At 38.8% G+C, this 22,689-nt stretch overlaps 1 protein-coding gene across 3 annotated transcripts; it reads right to left on the bottom strand.

The window, feature by feature from the left end:
- Positions 1-97: 97 nt before the first annotated feature.
- xrcc1 (X-ray repair complementing defective repair in Chinese hamster cells 1) lies at positions 98-22,014 on the bottom strand. Of its 3 annotated transcripts, none has more exons than XM_044359683.1 (18): positions 21,932-22,014; positions 21,494-21,648; positions 20,837-20,929; positions 18,320-18,427; positions 18,051-18,209; positions 17,561-17,638; positions 16,737-16,860; positions 16,382-16,488; positions 15,824-15,986; positions 15,485-15,728; positions 14,613-14,729; positions 7,822-7,903; positions 7,038-7,146; positions 3,866-3,914; positions 2,424-2,560; positions 2,036-2,126; positions 1,821-1,896; positions 98-1,254 (listed from the first exon to the last, which is right to left on the bottom strand). In XM_044359683.1, exons 2-18 carry the CDS (start codon positions 21,542-21,544, stop codon positions 1,147-1,149), a joined length of 1,896 nt encoding a protein of 631 aa, XP_044215618.1. In that variant the 5' UTR covers positions 21,545-21,648; positions 21,932-22,014; the 3' UTR covers positions 98-1,146. The 3 variants fall into 3 exon arrangements, with proteins under 3 accessions (XP_044215618.1, XP_044215617.1, XP_044215616.1); XM_044359682.1 differs by having other exon boundaries at positions 21,840-21,993; XM_044359681.1 differs by having other exon boundaries at positions 21,494-21,993.
- Positions 22,015-22,689: the final 675 nt, after the last annotated feature.

Genomic DNA, 22,689 nt, shown 5'->3' with positions numbered 1-22,689 from the left:
CTCTCAAGCTGCAAACAGAGAGTAAGGTATAGGAAGGGATGAGGGCAGCAGAGTACACAGATAGCTTAATGAATAAAAATGAAAGCAACAACATTAATTAAAAATCTATTTTTTTTATTTAGACAAAATAATTAAGAACTGTAAGAAAAAAAGAAAGAGACTTAAACAAACTGCTTTTATACAAGCAAGCAGACAAAACAGACAAAAAGCCCAACATTTCCTCGTGACTTAAATAGGCAATTTGGAAAATTTGAGTTACGCAAAACACTGACATCTGTTTTACGTCCTCTCATTTGTCGAGCCAGTTCATCTCTTGCAGTACTTATTCCACAGACATGAATAAAATCAAATCATAAACTCAGATTTATCAAACTTATACACACAGAAATCCATCACTTTACCACTCACAGCAGTTAATAAAATAAAAAGGAGAAAAAAAAAACAAAAACAGTTCCGCCGCATTTGCTTTCATTTCTTGAATTAAGCTGTCCTGATTTTTCAAATTTGTTGGCTGCAGCCTTAAATAACTGGCACCTTTCACCTGACTTTGGGCTGGTCTCATAAAACTCTGCCGCTCCACTTACACAAGTCAGAGTCTTATCAGCACCGCTGGCAGTCAGGACATGGTGATAACTCATTTCCAGACAGAGCCTGAGGTAGCCGAGGTGAGTGGCTGCAAACTGCAGCGCAGGAACTGAGAAATTCAAACAAGTCCTGAATCAGAGAGAGAGAGTGTGTGCTTTGTTCAAAAGGCCGGCTGGCTGAGCGGCACACTGATGAGGATGTTACTTTGTGGCCAAGCTAAGACTAACAACCTTCAGGTAAAAAGCTAATCATAAATCCAAACCTAATCCTAACAATAACTTTAACACACACCATTTAAATAGACATGTTTCTCTAGCTTGGCCAAAAGGTAGGAACATCTGTAATGAAAGCATCAAGGACTCAAGACATTTCATGAATAGCAAGTCTAAAGTCAACATAATATAGTCGGGTTATTGCTTCTTCTACGTGAAGTGGTGAATCTGAAGGAAAAAAAAAACAAACAAAAAATATGTCTATGGCTTTACCCGTTGCTTCTTCATCAGGATGTCAAGTGTGTCTGTGTGTCTGCACACAACCCTGTGTATAAATACAGTATATTGTTCAGGGGACGACAGAGTAGGGTTGATAGGGAAGCATCTTTTGTCGCTCATTGATTGCGTAAATCCAAGCAGGTTTGACAAAGTTCAGATTGCTGTTCTCCATCAGCGCCTGTGATGGAAATGAGAGTGAAAGCGACAAGAGCAGACAGAGGTCATCAAGTGTTCTTGTTGAATCACAAATAGACAGGAAAAAGTATGAAGCCTTTCAAAAAACTGAAAGCTGAGATTTTATAACCAAAAATACTAATTCAGTTGCTCACAAGGCCCTTGAATGTCTGCAAACTCATTCTGACCCACAATTTCAAACACTCGAAGGCCACTTGGTCCCAATTCTGCTGCATTTTCACTGTGGGTGCTCAGGTTTTCAAATTGCTTCATTACTTTTATTTGATTATACCTTTCAAAATGATAGTAAGTACTTACTGATAAAAAGAAAATGACTAAGTCATCCAAGTGCTGGTAGTGTTTGGTGTGACCTGTACAAAGAGTTTTTTTCTTCTGAAAGATATTTTCAGCTGTACAGTTGGTATATTTGAGAAACACAAGTTTCCTGAAGCCATAACCTTCACAAAATCGACTTCTCTTTATAGCTTGTTGTTAGACATCATTATTTGTCTGTGGCTGCCAAAGAAATGCTGACGCAACAAAAGAGAGAAAGAAAAGACGTCAACTCACGTCTTCAAAGGAGTCATGCCACCCTTCGCTGGTCACCACAAACTGCACCTTCTCCGTCATGTAGTCCTCCATCACTCTGGAGCAGAGACAACAGTGTGTTTTACAGAGAATGAATTGCAAAGATTTGCTTTTCATGCTACTTTTTTTTCCACAGTGCATTCCCATGACCGATTAAAGCTGTAGTGTTATTTCCAGGATTGATAAGTCTTTCTCACCCGTTAAAGGCAACGATGTACCGCAACAGTAGGCGCCTCTCATTGTTGGGGAATTTACCATAGAGGAAAAAGTGCTTTCCGGTCAGGAAGTCTGGAAGAAAACAGGAAGAGAAAGAAGAAGAGTGCAATTGATGACTACACAATTTGTAGAGGTAGTAATTATAGGCACTCTTTGATAAAAGGGCAAAGCATCCAAGAAAACAAAGAAAAACAACACACACTTTGAGCATAGTGTGAGTCATTCCTTAAAAGCAGAACACTATCCAATTAGTTTTTGTCACTGTGTGCAAGGTCTGAAATAGAAGGGAGGACATCTCTTCCTGTGACGGGAACAGGAACAGACAAAAGAGACAGGAGGACACACAGATAAGAACAAAGAGAGACGTACCTGGTAGATCAGGGATGGGATGATCCTCTTCAGCTTCAGCGTCTGTGTTTTCATCTGTCGACCCCCCATATGGATCCTCCTCTTTCACCACCTTCCCCTGTGCTGCTGCTTTCTTCTGTCTGCTCTCATTCTCCACCCTATCACAAGTACAGAGAAGGTCTCTTGAATGAATTCATTACATCTTTTATGGGACATTATGTACTCATGTTCATCAGGCCTGGAATTAAGTCATTTTTAGGGCAAGGCCACTTTGCCCTTTGATAAACACAAATTTATTGGGGCATCACGGCCAAAACGTAGGGCACCAAGGCCATACATGCCTGCCTCTTAAAAGAAGAAACCTCCCTGCTTGTCTCCTTTTTTTTGGTCTTGTCCTAGTGCTTCTTTGAACAGTGATCACAGTTACATTGGAACGAAACTAGAGATCTCCTTTCTATGGCGATAATGAACCTTTGTCAAAGGAAGAATTAATTATTGTTGCACTGTTATAAAGCACTATACAGGGCGTCAGCTAAATGCCTCAAATGCAAAAAATGTTTAGTTTTGTTGCTGTTATTATGCAGTAAAGGCTTAATATGACTAATAAGAGTGGAGTAATTAACTAAATCCTCATCAAGTAGAAGTAAGATTAACAAATTAAGATCATACACCAAACAAACAAATCATAGATCATCGTACACTGAGAGGCTTATGCCAATACTCATTAGGAGTTTGTTATTAAATCATCAATGCGACTATGTGAACGACTCATTTTGCCACAGGCTTCAACATCGTCTTGCTTGAGCATCAAGATAATCTAATTGTTGTTCTTTATTTATCTCACTTGTGACTTAAACTTTTGCAGAATATTCACAAAAGCCTCTCAGTGTGTGATAATCTACTTTTGTTTTTGTATAAGTAAGGTTACTTCTACAGCTTACATTACAAACTACTTTAAACCTGCATTAATTGATTTACTTCACTTGGAGGCAGCGCAACAATCTGTGAACACAACACTGACAAATGATCCCCTTATAAAGCTGAGTGTGTTAGCAAACAGTTTCCTATTTACACAAAAAGGAGACACATTCTCCTTCTAGCTCTGTTTTGCTTTCCACAAACTGTCTCTTTAGCTACTAGATGCTGCACTACGTTCATCAGCTAGTCAATAACTTCAGTCAGTCTGGTGCTGGGCAAGTAGTGTACCATTTTTTTTTTTTTTACAGCATGAAAGCTGTGAATAAAAACAGTTAAGGGCTGTAAAACCAACACAAAGCGCTGAAAGATGCTAAAACGCACTGTAGAGCGGAAAGGAATTGTGAGTCCGGTAATTATTCTCTGCAGGACTCAACACTGGACTCACATTACATTACTACTGGAATGACAAGAGAAAGGAGATGGAGTGAATGACCACAGCGATCAATATTACAAACAGCATCATTGACATCATTTGTTCTGTTTACCTCTGAAGCTCGTCTTCTGTGTCTACAGCAGAATCATCATCGTCACCTCCTGTGAAATGAAGTGTTTATTTGTCAATACAGTGAAATGTAACAAGGAAACTGAGAGGTCAGACTTATTTCGACAATAAAAAAGGCCTTTCAGGAAGGCCTTTCTCTGAAATTACCATCATTGCACTCTGGCCCTAATCTTAAAACTAATTAAGTGTGATCCTATAATGTCAGAGAATTATAGTTTTATCATGTTCTCTACAAAACGCCTTGAATCTTCATTTTTGTTATGCATATTGTAATGAGAAAAATGCCAGGTGAATCTGCATTACTATGAAACATATCAGCAGTTCAAAGGATGTAACCTCGTTACAAACACTTTCCATTATCATACATCCTGTGCAGTTGTGGGGGGGGGGGGAGAAGCAACTCTTATTAAAATGCCGTCTCCCTGTATGCGTTAGGTAGGTCAGTGTTTGTTGTGTCTCCTCACTGATGCACTCCGCCACTTTACTCTTGGCCTCACATTAACATAGAAATGAGAATCATGCACAAGTCCCTTCACATTGATTATGTCTTGCCTCCATTCTTCCTTCTCCTTCGTACCGCATCTACAGTATGTTGTTCCTTGTCCTTTTCACGGTGGCATTGTCAGCTCATCCATTTCCAAGTGCTTCATAAAAGGTGATTCCTTTTGTCTAATCCCTGGGCTCTCACATTGTCGCCTTGCCCCTCTCAATTCATTCAGTCCTCTTCAGCTCCAGTACTACCCTCTCTCCCTGTCCAGTTATTTGACCCAATTGCAATGGATGCAGACACTTCCCATGAGTCATATATATATATATATATATATATAAAGCCATTTGGTTTGTGATTTCTTTCTCTGTGACTGAGAAATGATGTTCTCCTGTCTCTCCTAATTTACTCTCATTGCATTTTATTTGTGGTTGGTAACCACAGGCTGTATTTAAGTACAGGGGTGCTTTGAGCTAAATGCTAAAATGAGAATGTTACATTGCTGATGTTTAGTAGGTATAATGTTATTCATGTTTACCATGCTCACCTTCTTAATTTAGCGCAGTACCATCTGCTAATAAGCACTTAACTTAACTCTGGTGGAGCCAGATGAAAAGTGAGGGGTTCACCAAAGGCGTGAGGGTGGGGGGTGGCAACAGAGTGATGAATAGGACAACATTACTAATTGAGATCGTTTTGTGGAAAGCTACATTTTATGCATAAATTATATATTCATTTCCAATGTGCTCCACTGCAGCCCAAGCACTCTTCCCTCCTCCCCCTTTCTACACAGTCTTTTCTGGGTCTGGCTTTTTATTTATTTATTTACAGACTGTACCCTATATTTGGCTATTATTTGTATACCAGCCTTTATTAGAGAATTTACCATACACAACCTAGGATGTCAATCTTAAATTCAACCTCACTTTTAAGTGAAAAAGCACAGAAATAAATAAGAAGCCCTACACGACTTACAAAAGAATGTCTGCAACCTTCTACAACCATGATAATTTAATTTTCTTTGTTTGTTCCTTTCCATTTGCACCGCATCCTCTCCAGCTCAAAGTGCCTCTTTGATCTTAGCTGCTATTCCTCCATTTCCTCTACTTCACCTTTTCAGTGGACTGACTGCCTACTTCTTCCCCTATCATTTCACCCTGTCTGTCTGCCTGTCTCAGGTGAACTTTGGCTATAAGTTTATTGACCGACACAGTTTAAGACTTTGTAAGGCTGTCACCTTGTAAATCACTTTTTAGAAGAATTATGTGCTTTGTCTCTAACACTCAGAGGCCACTGTATTAGGTGCACCCTCTCATTAATGCAAACATCTAATCTGCCAATCAACTGGCAACAACTCAATGCATAAAAACATGCAGACATGGTCAAGGGGTTCAGATGTTATTGTTCAGACCAAACATCAGAACAGGGAAGACAAATGTGACTTTGACCGTGGAATGATTGTTGGTGCCAGACAGGGAGAATCTACCTGGATTTTCACGCACAACAGTCTCCAGAGTTTACAGAGAATGGTGCAAAAAACAAAAAACATCCAGTGACCAGCAGTTCTGTGGCTGAAAATGACTTGTTAAAGAGGGATTTCAGAGACAAAAGACCAGACTAGTTCAAGCTGACAGAAAGATCACAGTCTCTCAAATAACCACGTCTGGCAACCATGCTATGCAGCTTAACCCCGTGTCTAGAGAGCAGGTGTCAGATGTGTGTTTCACACACACATCACACGCAACAGATAGGCTCTGATTGTAATCTATGCAGCTGTGCGTATCGGCTCCGTGCAGGCTCGTGTCTCAGCCGGATCTCACAGGTCTAACCGCAACCTCAAGTGTTCATTTATTCTTCAAGTCAATTTTACACACGTCACTACAGTCATGTGTCTTGGGCTCTGAGTGCTTCCACCACGTGGGTGACCTACGCTCAACACTGCACTTGAATGCCTCCAGTGTAGACACACAGAGGGAGCAGTCGCCGCCGCTGCTGCTGCTGCTGCTGCTGCTGCTCTGCTGACATGCTGCTCATGCAATGTTTGCTGTCTAGACGTTGGGTAAGACTCTTGCACTTACTAGGCCCCTTATTACCAACTGAGCATTGTCTAAATGCCACAGCCTGTATGAACACTGTTGCTGACAATGTGCATACCTTTATGCTCACAGTCTACCCATCTTTCACTGGCTACTTCCGCACTATGTCACAAGGTACACATTGTCAGAAATTTGTTCCACGAACATGACAATGAGTTCAGTGTATTCCAGCGGCCTCCACAGTCACCAGCTCTTAAACTAAAAGAGCACTTTTGGGATGAAGTGGAATGGGAGATTCACAGCATGAATGTGCAGCTGACAAATCTGCAGCTACTGCATAATGCTATCACGTCAACATGGACCAGAATATCTAAGAAATGTTTCCAACACCTTGTTGAATCCATGCAATGATGAATTCAGGCTATTATGGAGGGCAATCCAGATTTGAAAGGTGTATTTAATAAAGTGGCCACTTAGTGCATCTCAACAAAAGTTTGTTTAGTACACAAATAAATAAAGAAAAGTCCCGGTCACGGAGTATTTTTGGCTGAATATTAAACTGAGCTTCAGGTAACGTTCAGTTAATCGTTTTCCATAGTGAGACTTTCTATTAAACTACATTTGATGCAAACCTGGTTCATCTACATCAGTGGAGCCGGCATACTCATCATCTTCATTCCTCTTTTCTGGTGTCTTTTTGGGGGTGACTTTTTGGGGTTGTCTCTCCTGTTTCTGTGGAGTCTGCAAGAACAGTAATCACAGCACGGACAGAGTGATCAAAGCTAATTGACTTACAAACTGGAAAAAGGATTTTTCATTTGATAATTTTATAAGCTCAGTTAAAGTCAAACTATGCAGGATTGTATATGTATAGACTCCTACAAAAATAATCCCTCTCAATCAGCACTTATGACTCACTAGAAGTGTGTGGCAGTGTATATATCTACAGAGACTCTGCCCTCTGCCTGTATTTTCTTATTATTTTGCTGTGTTCGGGAACGTTTCTGGGTGTCAACCTTTTGGCAGTGAGCGTGTATCACACAGCCAATAACAGCATTCAGGGTGTGAGGTCGGGACTCGTAGTGTCATGACCAGGTTATATTGCTGTCTTTGTCTCTCTCCTCTGCTCTCTGTTTGTGCCTGTTTGACCGAGGACAGGGTTGACCTCCACACACACACACACGTCGAGCAGAGAGGCCACAGCGGACAAGATGAAGTGTGCGCTTCGCAGAGGGCTGTGTGTGGGTGTGGGTGTGTTTATTTGTGCTTCAGAACGCAACCACCAACGCTGTTCTCTCTCTCTCTCTCTCTCTCTGGTGTCGTTTAGCCGGGGAGGAGGGGCCAACTTTGACTGTTCTGTTTACAAAGTCAAACCAACAAATCCTGCATAGTATGCCTTTAAAAAAACAAATTTACCTTTGTGTACATTTCCTCTTCACTTTGGTCGTCCTCCTCCATTTCGCTCTCTGAGCTTGACTCTGCTCCATCCATCAAATACCTGGAGGAAGACAAAAAAGGGGTGAACAAAAGTGTCAGGATGATTAAAAACTGGAGGGAAAAGAACGCCTGCACATTATATCTTGCTCCTGTGAGAGAAAATTGAATAATAGGTTATCATTTGATATATTTCTTGTATATATATCATACATGTAACAGATAGTGTTTTAAGTTCAGTTTAGTGTTAGTTTCTCTGTGCTGTGTCTATTCTAAACTTAGTTCTTTGCTGTGTCAGATGAGGCAGTTGAGTGTTTAACAGTTAGTTTATTCTGTTGTGCTTTTATCTGGGCCAATGATAAGATAAACCATAGTTATGTAGATGTTTATACGTTCATCCGATAAGCTTTTAGAGGATAGTGTGGTTTATTGTTAATTTAATATGGTAGTGAGGTTATTTTGTGATGATACTTGGTGCATGCTTGAGTGCTGTCATATATGGTTGTGAAGACAGACTGTTCCTACCTTAGTTGAACTTTTGACTTGTGTTTCTATCTGAGGGTTATTTGCTGACTTGTAAGGTTAATGAACAGCTGTTTTCAATTCTGTACAAGTAGTATTTAAGGGACTGGCTAAGTGCCAACTTTTCAGACAAAGAAAAGATAGCTAGGTGGTATGTATCTTTGTCTCCAGGAATACGATGCATCATACTTGTGATTGTATTATTTGATTACATTATTTCATAACCTGACAATGCTCTCTTTGTGTGTTTATTGAGTAATCAGCGATTTTCCATTACACTCCCAATCAGCTTTACATGTGTAATGTTTCAAACTACAGTGGACCTTTGTCAGAGAATAGTGGAACGAAAACAAGGTTCAGAGGGAAGTTAATATTTTTCACCAATATCCTGACATTTAATATCCTGATGTTTAAAACATTACCACTGATTGTATATTAAATACTTTGAAGCTTGCATGCTGGGAGACAAGTCTAATCTACTGCAGGGTGGAGAAAATAAATAACAAAACCAACCATATTCCTGAACAGTTTGGCAAAAAAAAAAAAAAAAATAGGGACACTTAAAGCATGACATGTCAAAAGTGTTTATAGCTGTTCTGAACAACCTCACTCGAAGGCAGAGTGAAAAGCCAGCCAAAAATGAAATGGGCAAGATACGATAATCATTTAAATGTGGGGATAATGGTGCACACTTTCAGACAATCAGTCCTGGAAGGCAATCACACTGTTGCACTCAAAGACTGACAGAATAAGTTATGTTAATAATGAAAAACAATAAAACCATGTGTACTTCCTCTCCTCCATACATCTGGCTAATCACTGCATTAAGTGGGTTTGAATATCAGATTGTTGGTTTCAGAAATTTGCAGAAATCGTTAGATTCAGTTCCCTCTAATTCTGAAGTTGGAGAGGTGTTTGCAAGCCCTTTGGTTGAAGTCTACCTTAAAACTTGGTTTTTAAAGCACCACTAAGTGATCTATCTATTCTGTAAAAAAAAAAAAAACAGATATCAGGAAATCATATAAGTTGATCAAGGCTGAAAATATTTTCCAAGCTTAGTATACATTTTAATCAACATACATCTGCTTCGTAGTGCTTCATAAGGGATTCACTATTCACCGCCATCTTTCACAACTAGTTGACCTTCCTTTTAGGCTAAATACATATCCCTCCTCTTTGACTGGTGAAAGAAAACTCTAAACCCAAACATGACTCCTAATGTAACCTACCCAACTCAAAATGTATATGTCTTTCCTACAACATCTGTTTAGTAGATCATGTCTAGTTGGGCTCATATTTGAGACAACTGAAGCAATGAAAGAAAAAAGAAATTTGCAGAGAACTTTTAAGTGAGTGTCAGTAAAGTCCAGTGTACTGGTCATTTTAGAGAGCAAGACATTGCAAATTAATGCTTCATGTCTTCAAATCTATGCTTTTAGTGACTCTATTAACTAAAAAAGCACTCATGCACAGTATAAGATCCAATACCTCTGTCAAGGCTACACAATCCCTCCAATTTGATATTTTAATAATAAAAACTTTTGGAAATTCTTAATTTGCATCTAGACACAGACCTGCATCAAAACAGAGTGATAGATAATTTTGACTTAAGTAGATGCAATATTTAATGAGAAAATAAGAAAACCCACACCAAAAACCAATCACTTCTTCTTCGTCAAAGGAACATCAAGCGATGACTTGATTAGACAATCAAATAAAAATCAGTGAAAGGAAGAACAGAAGAAGCAGAAAAAAAACCCATAAAAGATGAAGGGACTATGCGGTTAGAAAAGAGACCGTGACTGAATCAGTAATGTTCGTTGCAAAGGTTAAGAGAGTGTGGGGAGAGATAAAAAGCTAAATGTCCCTATAAATTCCAGAGAGAATACATAACAGTGGTGATAATCATACAGGAAATGGATCACACATGCGGAAGTAACAAGGTTCAATGAAAATGTGACATTTCTCCCCACCCTCTCCATATATTCCTTCAACTCACTATAAAGTCACCTGGACATAAGTGCAGAGAGTTGAAATACCAAATACCAGTAATCATTTCCGCTGACACTGTGGCGAGACATTTTACTGACATATGCTTACTTGTTTCATTAAACTCAGTGCCCAGGAAATTGGAAAATGAAAAGGCCACGGTGGTTAAGGGGAGTATTACAGAATCTATTGCTTTTAAGTGCCCTTTCCTCAAAAGCAGACCTACAAGTTCAATCTACTCTGCTTTAGAGTGTACTGGAGACACATTTGATTTGTTTGAGCGGGTAAAATCAAATAGCACAAAGACGTTGTTTTAACAGTGTTGACAAAATAATCAATGTAAGTGATGAAAATCTACTGTTCTAGTATTTATGACTGAAGCAGATATTTTATGGCATTTTTTTCATGTTGAAGCCTCTAAACTAGAAGTCACACATACTTAAAATGCTACTTATATTATCTGTTGATGGTTTGTTTTAGGTTTTTTTGTCTTTTCTTCCTCCTCTCAGGTTTCTGTTAGTTGCGCTTCACTTCTAGATCAGATAAACCTGTTGGGATTTTGTGTGAAATCAGTATAATCATGTCTGCTTTTACTTCAATGTACAGATGATAATGTAAAGTCTTTCAACACAACATAAATGTTGTATGTTAACTACTGTAGGCCACAACTAATTATCATTTGTCATTGTTGATTTATCTATTGACTTTTTTTTGGATTCATCTAAAAATGTCAAAAATATTGACAAACATCTATCACACATTCCCACGGTGACATCTTCAAATTGATTTTTACTGTCTGGCCTTTAGTTCTATTCAAAAATTAATTAATTTGCAAAGCAAACAAAATCACTTTCATTTGGAAATATTGCCTAAATTATTGATTCTCAAAACAGACAATATTGAAAATCAACTGATCATTTCAGCTCTTATCTTCACTGTGATAGATCAACTATCTGCTGCATAATTAAACCAGACTATAAATACAGACCTAGAAATGTGTGTGATATATTCCCTTTAAGTTTGTAGACAGAAAAAACACTGAAAAAAAAAAAAAACTGGAGTGATGCCAACTAAGGTGTATATATACACATTTAGTTATAAGCACCTATGAGACCTTTTTAATTGTTCATTAATGTACAGTATTTGTCAACAATTAAAACTTCTCCTATGAACATATTTTATATGATTACAACTGCATTTTACTATATTGTCATTCATCATTGTGTATACACCAGCCTACTCTTGAGGAGTTATACAGAAATAGTTGACAAATAAATTAATAAATATTTGTATCTGCCAAAAACTACATTATAGTGTGTTATAAACCATATTTGAAATGTTTTAAATAGGTAGTCGCATGTTATCAGTTTGGGAATATTACACCAGCTGCTTACTGCCAATCATTGCTCATCAAATTTAAAAAGTATTGTGTTTTTTTTTAGATGTTCTGTTTACTACTGATGATGATGTCAGCCCTTAAAACACTTTAGGCGTAGTACACCTACAGACTAAAACTTGCAAGTTTTATGTGCTATAGATTCTTTACTATGTGATTGTGCTGATATTTCAGCTCTAACACTGAGACTCTTTCCCGAGTCCCTGTGGGATGCTGAAACAGAGACTGTGTTTTAATGAGAAATGTGTTTACTTATTCAGGTCTATTGTGATGGGACGTTGTAGAGCTGCTTGAGTGGTTTCTGCTCTCCTCTCTTTCTGTCTGTCTCTGGATCCTCACTGATTGGGTAATGACTACGGAGAAAGCATTTCTGGGGTGCTTGGCTAATGTCACAGTCTCATGAATATATACACAACTACACAGTACACGCTTGAATGGCGTTAGTGAAGCTGTGCATTTGTCTCCAAATGCTCGGTGACAAAGTGTGTGTGTGTGCGTGATGGAGCAACAGTTTGAGAGAGTGAGTGTGTGTGTGTGTGTGTGTGTATTTGTTTGGGCACTTGTCATCATCAAAGTAAGTGGTCCTTTTAATTACCCATAGCAGATGCAGCTTTTAAATAAAGGGTACATCATCAAAGCTGCACACTCCACGCACCGCACAATAGCGGTGCCGGGCAGGGGAATGGATTATTCTGACAACAAGAGAGAGGGGGGAGCAGAGAGGGAGGATAGGGATGAGGGATCCTCTGCGCAATCAGATATTGACTGAGAAAGGCGAGCGTGAGGGAGAATGACGACACAGGCCGTAGTGAACTTCTGCACTCCTTGAGACTCTGAAAGAAAGGACCTGATTATATAAGATCATAGTGTAATGTGCCATTGTCCTTAAGCTGTATTTATTTAAAAAGCTTTACAAGCCTCATATGCACACTGTGGCTGTCCACAGTAATCCCATCAAAACATAAATCTGACTGCTTTCATTTCTGGTTTTGAAGACTAATGTGAGCAAAAATTGATTTCTGTGCCCTCGGTCTCATTACCAGATGTGTCCTGCTGGAACTGGATGACGATTATCTCTTTTAAATGACAGTCACATCAAAAAGGAAAGAACACTAATGACATATTTGTGACATCCGTATCTATACTTGTAACTCAAATAGGGCTGGAACCTAAAGATTATTTTCATAATCGATATAGATGATATCTAGATTATTGACATCAGCACAGGCCAATGTCAGGTCCATGCACTTCATTCTGAAAATGAGGAGTCGTTTTCAAAGCTGATGTCATGTTTTTAGACCGCTTGTTTTGTCCTGTAAAAGTCACGTTGGCAATGTGATTGTTTTGGGCCAATTAATAAGTCAAAATTGAACTTAATCACATTTCTTTTTAAGAATAAGGAAATAAAACCGGTTTTAACTTCTAGTGCAGGACAATAGAGGAAAAACTTCACAGTAAGGATCACACTATCTGCCACTGAAGCCCAGCTAAATACTTAACATCAGGACTGGGACTAACGATTATTTTAATTATGGATTAATCTGTTGAATATTTTCTTGATTGACTGATTAGTTGTTTGGTCTATAAAATGTCAGAAAATGGTGAAAAATGTCAATAATCATTTCCTGAAATGTCATCTTTTGCCCCAACCAACGGTAAAAATATTCAGTTTACATTATTATATTCAGTTTCGGGGTGAGCCTTCCTCAAGGGCCAGCAACCATCATCATCGTTCATGCAGATACGCTATCAATCAACTACAAGATACACTTTAAAATCCACCGCTGAAGCCGCCTGTTAGAGAACTGTGAACACTCTCTTTCCTCGATGTCATTACTTTCCAAATCACAGCGGTGAGAAGAAACAACGATATTTAAAGCTCCCTCTCGTTTGCTCGGTGTTAATATCACGTGAGCGTTGCAGCTCTAGCCCGGTCCTGCTTAAACAAAGTCATTATGGAACATTTTTGCAACATTTGTGTGAAAAACCAAGAGCCTTTACTTTTTGCCAGTTGAGGCCAGCAATTTTTCTGATTCTATGTTTGCTTAAGAACAATATAAACTGATTCATTTTATTACAGTCAAAACATTTACAGATAATGTCGAATCTACCACAAAACCAGTTCTTCAAACTATTTAAATTGTCTGAATTCAACAGAAGCCTGAAACTAACAAGTTCAGTAACACTGGAGTGTGGGAGCCTGCTCCCAAATTGATTCATCTTCATGCCAGACACAATTATTACGGAAGCGACACAAATGAAGGAATTCCTTAAATGATAAAGCAAAGCCTCATACAGTATAAGACAAGTACAATATTAATCCAATTAATTAGGACCTTTCCTTCGCCCGAGATGAGTATCCTGCTCTACATTATTCAATAGACGCAGATTCATGTGGAGCGATGACAGAAGACCTTGATGTTGCGAAAGCTCCCCCTGTAATGAGGCATATAATTAGACAGCTGCTGGAGCTGTCTGGGCTGAATTTGTGATCACAGCAGGCATCAGCTGCTCAAGGTTACAATGTTCTGCGTAGCAAGTGGGCATCACTGCTGTGAGGGGTGTATTTTTGGGAGGTTTCAATCAGAGTGAGTGCTGTGCACAGATTGCGCTGTGTAGAGGTACAGACGTGGCTTAAGAGAAGTTATTAATCAGATATGAATTCATACACTGGACATACGACCCACACTGAAACCAGGCTGTCATCCTGTGGAAGTGTCCTTTAACAATGCCAACCAAGCAGCCTGCAGGCCCTCCTACAGGTATAAATCCTATACAAGCATACTCTATACAGTTTCAATTTGCTATTGCTGCCGTAAAACCATCTCTTTTCACTTGTTTGTTTTATATTCCAGCCCTCTCTTACCGCTTGTAGGAGATCTTCTGTTTCCTCTTATGGCAGTCCATCACCCATTCCTTCCGTACGATGATGCCCCCTGCTGATTTCACCTGGCTGTACTTGGGGGTGTTAGCGAAGGCACAGCTGGAGATTAATGGGCCAAAAGAGACATGCACGCACACACACACACACACACACACACACAAACACACACACACACACGGCACATATGGTTACATCACTAAAGAGACGCTAACAAGGACATAATTCTGCTCTGATAGTAGAGATCAAGATGCAATCAAACTAAATTACTGTGAGTGCTAACAGGGGCTGTTACACAATCCTGTAATCTGCTTCAAAGATAAAAATGAACTACGAATAAAAATCTCTGTTGGAGGACATCTCTAGAACAACTATGAGAATCATTTGAAAAGCATTTGTTGTTCTTCATATTAATGTAAGTGATTTGGTTATTTATCAAAACTATTTCCTACGCTCATTGTGATATTTATTTTGTCCATAACACGCAGCTGTCTTAAGTGAAAGTAACTGAAAAAGTGTATATTGGTGCATTAGGGTCAGAGGTCCCGCAACTTAAAATATCTTTATACCTCAGAAATGAACAGGATTTTATCTTTATGTTTTTTATTTCTACTGAAAATTATTTTCCCTGAAGAGACCTGTAAACAATCTACTTCATCCACTACATAAAGTTGCCTTTCTACTAATCTCTTTTTAATCTTATAGTCTGCCTTCATCCTGCAGTTTCACCATTTATTGATCTTTTGGCTTATCTGCAGCTCTTTTGCATTTGCATCCCATTTATCTCTTCTTGAGTAAACAGTGTGCCCTTGCAGCAACAAACTTGTGATGTGGTGGGAATGAAAAACACGGCTTACATAAGGTGTGTTGAGTCGGGTGTCCAGTCAGGCCGGTATTTGGCTCCCATGTCCAGAGCCTTTTCCCTGAGCTCCCCTCTGAAGGGGTTTTGGAAGCCGCTAAGGACAAACACCACCCCCTCCATCATCCGGTTGAATGGAACTTGCTGTGCACTCTGGGATTTGGATTTCTGTTGTTTGGGTTTGGGCTCAGGTTTGGACTGACTCTCCCTCTTCTTGTCAGCGGACTTCTGTGCTGGTGAGGCTGGCGAGATCAAACGGAAAGTCAAAGAAGTTTTCAGTTAAGGAATCATCTGTAAGCCGAGATTCAGACAGTAAGAGTGAGTTTGTGGGTGTCACCTTTTGAGGTGCTGGGGCTGGGAGTGCTCGCTGGGTTGGGTTTGGGTTTGGGTGTCACAGCTTTGCCCTCAGGTGAAACAGCTGGGCTTGTTTTCTTCAAGGGAGGAGGGCCGGAGGCAGACTGCCGCTCTTTGCTGAACTCAAATTTCCTCTTTGCTGGTCGCTATGAGGAAACAATTAAAGTAAGCGAGTAAAAATATGCACAATGGGCGCCTGTAAATTTAGAATAGATGCATTGGAGGAGATACTGTTGGATGAAAAGTGGCACAAACAGTCCACACTTTCATTTAATGCTAGGAGAAAGTCATCTAAAAAAAAATTACATTTAATAAACCTCCCTCGAGCACAGACAAAGTGTGGAAGACAAGTTTTTCCATTTGTAAAATAAACCTGAAACTTTGCAGACTTGGTGTTGTAGTTAAAACTCTCAATAACTATAAATCACATGCTGCAACAAGCTGCCAGCGTGTCACCTTCTATAAGTTTCTCTCAGCCTTCCTGTTGTCTGAATAAAGCAAAAAAACATTAAGTGAGGAAAATGATGGTGATGTTTAGCACCTGTGGTGAGTCAGAGCTGGGGGAGGAAGCTTGACCTGACGTGTGGGAGCTGCCACCAGCCTGCAGGGCAGCAGCAGCGTAACTCAACTTGTCACTCTGAGGAGACACTAAAGAGAGAAAAGTGCAGAGTGGTGATGAGTGGACACAGGAGATTTATTCCTACAAAGTAGCATAATCATAAAGAATGTCTTTGAAATCACCTCGTCTTGTCTCCTGGCACACTTAAGAAGCTTTAAATATAAATCCAATAAGTGGTCTGGTGGTTTTATTATTATTCACAGTTATTACCACTTTATTATTATAAGGACTTGGAAGAATTTAAGTGGGCTTCAGCAGCTGGTAAATTTAAATTCACCTTTGAGTGAAGAACTGGACTTTGTTGCATTATCCCGATTGAAGAAAAGACTGCCAGGTTGTAGGCTGGACCCGGATGAAGCAGATTCATCCTTCAACCTGAACTGCCCCAGCTTTGTCAGTTTCTGACAAGGGAGAAGGAGGACAAGTTTAGTGCTGAAAAAAAAGATATACTGGAGTGATCTGTCTCTTTATTAAAGATTAGAGTTTTCAACAAGATGAAGGATTTCATAAGTTGTTAAAAAAATGTGTGGAGTTTAAGAGTAGATTAAGGTTTCAGACACCCTATAGTGACATGCCGGGCCAGGTCTCAGCACTGGATGTTAACCGAAGCTTTAATGAAAGTAAAACATATAAATACTACATAAGTTCATATTAAAAGGTAGCATCATGTTTAATCTTCTACTATTATGCTCACACTTTTTATTACGATTGCTGGTGGTCTGTCTGGTTTCTCCAACTGGTTTGTTCTGTAAGTGGTAGGAGCATCTGGGTATCGAACCTCAAAGACAGTGTTTGCACCTGAACAAAATGTGTCGTAACACCTTTAAAGTGTCAAGTCGGCACCTAATGTCTGGTCAGATCTGTAGTCTAATTTACATATTTTTTGATCAGGTAGTTTCTAAATTAAAATCATAACTCTGCCAGTTTTAGACTATTTATGCAGAATTCCTGTATGGCTTCTTTTGTTCAGACAACAATTAACACTGAGGATTTTGGGGGTTTTTTTTTATAGAAAAATATGTTTTATTTCTCAAAGTAAGGTATAGTATCAGTGTTAACAATATCCTTATGGTCACTTGAACAAGACAGTGCATTACTTACTGGGGAAGCTGTTGGAGGAGGATCGTTTTTGTCAGGCGGTGAATGGAACTTGACAAAGGCCAGTCCGTATGCTATATTCTATTAAGTACACAAAAAAAATTCATCTCATACTTCATTTCACAAGCAGCAATGGAGATGTGCTTATTAGTGCACTGTTTATGTTCTTTTCACAGAATTTACCATTAATTCAGTAGTTAACGGAACCACAAAACATGAACAGTATTTGCTCTACAGGTACAACCATGAAGCTTGAGTACACATAGTTTGTACAGCAACCGTTTGAACTGTATGTAATGTCATTTGCAACAGTGCTGTGATTTATAAAGATCTCAATTTTAAATACATATATTGTACTTGCTGGTAATTCTGTTGATTAGGAGTTAGATGGAGTCATGATTTACACAAAGCTGAATTAAGTTTTTATTTTAATGGGCAAAGTTTTTTACTAAATGCAGATACAACTACAATTCCTGGGTGATCAGGTCCTTACTTTGCTGTATGGCTGGCTGCATACAATCTTCACTCTGTCCCACTTCTCCTGTGCCGTGCTCTTCTGCAGCTGGTTGGGCCCAAAGAAACGCACCCGGTTCATGTTGGTGCCGTTACGGCTCTCCGTGGGGGACATAAAGGAAGACGTAACCAACAGAACCTAAAACAAAGAGGGAGAGATTGAAGAATAAGTCGAAAAATACGGAGTAATGAACAAATGAGGATGCCTATGAAGTGAGATATTTTCATTGGTTTGGTTTACAAAAATACCTCATAGTCCTGGTCTTTGACAGCCGAAGAGTTCCCGACTAACACCTCAATGAAAGCTGAGCCTTCATTTCCGATATCGATGCTGTGCACCTGCTCCTCCTTCTCGAACTGAGAGAAAAAGGACAACAGTTAAAATAGCTTACACAACGTATGAAAAAGATTTAACAGAGTAGCTGCAAGAAGTGACAGTATCCAACTAGTCCCTCTTTTGAACATGTTTGTGCAAAGGAAATAAAAGAGCAAAGAACAACTGTTCCTAAATGATAGTACATTGTAATACACAATATAATGCTCATGCAGTTTTAAAGCTGAACACCTGGGGCAGAGAAGGCACAGTTACTCTTCATTATATGAACAATCAGCAAACAACTAGCAGCACCAGCAAGCAGAGGTCTAATATCTCAAATGTAACCAAATATAATGTAGATGAGCATAGTATGTTCTTGTCTCCTAGGAGCTAAAAGCCTCACAGCAGCCTTTTGAATAAGCTAGAAGCAGGAAACTGACTAAGCTATATCTTATCTCCAAATAATAAAGACAACCGCAACTGTATTCAAAATCAGCTGTGTTCAAAAAGAGGAAATAAAATTACAACCAAAACCAAATCAAAGCGGAGGAAGGTCTGCGCAGTAAGATAATGCAGACAAGGGGGTTCCCAAAAGGATAAAAATATATCTACAAAGGAGAAGTGGGAAGCAACTTACGTAAATGCCAACGTTTGTAATTACGTTACATTACCACACAAATGCGCTATGAGTGCAACTGGCTTCACACAAATAACAGAAAAACATGACTGCACAACCATTACCACTTTGCTATCAAAAGGCAGGTTAGAGGTTAGAGAGTAGAGTTAGAGAACACAGTGGTAGGCAAATAGTGGCCCGCAGACCCAAATTGGGCCCTCCAACTAAAAAATATTTAACGACAGCTGATGTTTTTCCCTTTTATAGATTAAAATCTTTTACATGACTCTTCAGAAATCTACAACAGATAACAATGTAAACACAAGGCTCATGTAAATACCAATAAATATGACCTGTTAACCTCTTATAAATTTACAAGATGAATAACACATGTACATAACATGGCCTCTCTGAACAGAACAGATTTGTGTCAGTATTTTCCTTCCACCACGAATTAAGCAGGCCACTGTGAGGAAAAGCAATTAATAATAATCAATTACATTTCTAACCTCATGTATGTTCATGATGTTTATGTACATAAGATGCTGTCTCTCTGTTTGCTCTCACTTACTAAAGGAAATTATGACATCTGTCCTCAGAAATAACCCTAAAGCTGTTCTTAAAATTAATGTTATTCTTGAATTAATTAATATAAACAAATGAACAAAACATATTAGGCCGTGTTTTCACTGTGCCTGTAAAACGTCGGCCCCCAATAAATAGTGAACAACTTCTTGTTTTATATTCTGTCAATCAGCCATTACTAGCCATCTTACTTTGAATACATAACTTATGTAATAAGCTAATACATAACTTAATAACTCACTTAATAAGTGAACAAAAATCCCTGTTAAGAGTGCGGGGAATGAGCAGAATACTTGGGGCGACAAAGAAGAAGCTAAGATGAATGAATGAATGAAAGAAAACATTATGTTGTAAGCACCTAAAATCTGAGAGACACCAGCATTTCCCATACATAGGCTCTACTTAGGCAATCAAACAGAATAGGTTTGCAATCAAAAATAGATTTGAGAGTAAAACTATCAACACTGCAATCAAAAAATGTTTTATTGCAAGTAAAATACATTTGTGATTAAAATGCAAATCAAAAACTTTTGTTTGCAAATCCAGATGTTTTGTTTAGACCCTGGTCCCTCTGGTGGAAACGCAGGTTGAGGAACTGAGTTCATCAAAAGGTTCTTAGTCCCTGGTGAAAGTTCCTGCAGTCGAAACGCAGCTGCAGTGGGACTCCCTTTTATTGCTAAACTGTCAGAACATCTAACCAGTCTCAAGTCTCAAGGAGTCAGCATTTATCACCATCCGTTCAACACCTTAACATCTCTATTGGTACTCTAAAGACAGAACCCTCCTGAGAGGAAGACTGGAGTGGTATATGACATCATCATGACATCACATGTGACAGCTGTGGGGAACACTACATCAGTGAAACAGCAAGGACCCTGAACAAGAGGCTGAATCAACACCAGAAACAGACATCAGCTGTCTGAACAAACTCCATCCACTGATGAAGGCCAAAAGATGTGGGTGAAAGCTCTAAAAACCTTCCCAATAAGAGAATAAATAAAAATAAATCTTTACTTGACTAGTTTATTACTGAACCCACCCATCACACGCCGCGCCACCCACTACCAGAAGTAAATTCTCAACCTGTGGGAAACACTATTTGATTAGGCTTAGCTGGATCACTGGGTTTTCAGGAAACTCAAAAGCTTGATTAAATGCAATCAAATAAACTAAATAACACCCAAACAACACTTTGTGTAACCACTGAAACCTATGATTTGTGTGAGTATGAGGGGGAAAAAAAACATACCTGTAAAATTACTGATGTTTGCTTCTCCCCGGATCTTGCTGCTTTCCACTTTCTGTAGGTGTCAGAGCTCAGCAGGTTGTCTGCTTTGTGAGTCTGTTTGACATTACAACAAACAAAAGTGAGTGAACACTAAAAAAAATCACTTGGTTGAAATCTTACCCGGTTTGGGTCAATATAGCACCAACACAATACTGGGTTAATGTTACCCAGAAAGCCACTCAAGACAGGGGGTTGTTTTGACACAGTTTTGATGTTATTTTTTATTTTACTGTTGGGTTATTTACACAAACTAAAGCTCTACCCTACTCTTTTAAACGTAAATTGCACTGTTAATTATTGATTGTCAATCATTTGTGTATCATTTTAATGTCATATGCACATTGTTTAGTACAAGAAACAATACATTTGTGACAGTTTTAGCTTAAGCTTTGTGTGTTGAACACTTAGTCAAAATAACAGATCGGTTAAGTTAACCTAATGTTATAGTGCTATATTGACCCAGACTGGGTAGAAAAAATGGACCCAGTGATTTTAAGTGTGTGTAAGGAAGGCTCACATTTCAAAAAATAGCTTGAATCAGACCAAAAGGACACAAGGATGGCACGTATTTCTGCATATTATGTCTACAATGTCAATACAAGTGACAAATGAACTTACAGTGTCCTCGGTGGTGCAAGACACAACGTGCTTGAGTTTGATTTCTGGCATGTTGTTGTGGACTCCTGACTGGTTTAACACTGGTGTATCAGCTTATGTGAAGTCAAATAAAACAACCAACCGCTTGGCTTTCCGCAAAGCGTTATCGTAACGACCTAGCACGACAAAACTGTTAAATACTTTCAATGGCAGTGACTGTAGCAAAAATATTACTTTGTTGCAAGTCAACGTCCGACAAACTGCTGGCTAACGTGATAGCATGCTAGCAAACAATAGGCAGAGTGAACAAAGGGCTGTTACGCATAAATCTTTCACACAGTTATGTACTTGACACATAGCCGCTTACTTTGGGATTATAGCAAACACCAGAAAGTACATATCAATGCTTTTACAGTAATTTTAAGTTAAATGTACGTGGATGCGAACTCATTTTCCCACCAAAAGCCTGATGTATGTATCGTCCTGTGACGCAACTTCCACATGACGTCAGTTCCTATAATATAAGAGCTGCTTCTTCTTCGTTTTCTTCTTCTTCTACTTCGTTTTCTTCTTCTTCTTCTTCTGCGATTCAATCAGCGCGTTACCGGGGTAAGGTCTCCACCAACCGTATGCACTTGTAAAAAATCCTATAAATGAGGCCAGCTTGAACAGTATTTGAAGATATGATTTAAACACGTACTTAAAAAGTAGAAATACAGCAATGAAAAAAAATACTCCATTACAAGAAAACGTCTTTAAGTAAAAGTACAGAAGTATTACCAGGTAAATTTCAGTAAGTATTAAAAGTAGCTGTTTTGCAGAAAATGGGCTGTGGCTATATTAAATACGTTTAATAAAGTAAGTTAAATTATTATCACTGATGAATCAGTGCATAGGCACCATAGATAGATAGATAGATAGATAGATAGATAGATAGATAGATAGATAGAAACATTCCATTTATGTTTTCCAGTTCCAACATTTAACATTCTTGATGCTTTCTCCCTCCAGAGGAACTTAAAACACTTTCTGAAAATCACTTTATGTTAGACAGACTTCATCTTCTGTCACAAAAGCAATGAGAGCAGCCGACTGGTTAGACTGAATCAGATCTGAGGGTCGATGCATGTGTGCGTCATAGAACAGACACAAGATGAAGCCCCTTTTTAAAAAAACATTTTCATCTTTTATTTTAAAAAAAAAAAAAAAAGAAATTG

The sequence above is a fragment of the Thunnus albacares genome, chromosome 8 (assembly GCF_914725855.1).
Source record: "Thunnus albacares chromosome 8, fThuAlb1.1, whole genome shotgun sequence".
In the NCBI taxonomy this organism is placed as follows: Eukaryota; Metazoa; Chordata; class Actinopteri; order Scombriformes; family Scombridae; genus Thunnus; species Thunnus albacares.
This window is presented reverse-complemented; position numbering and strand designations above follow the sequence as displayed.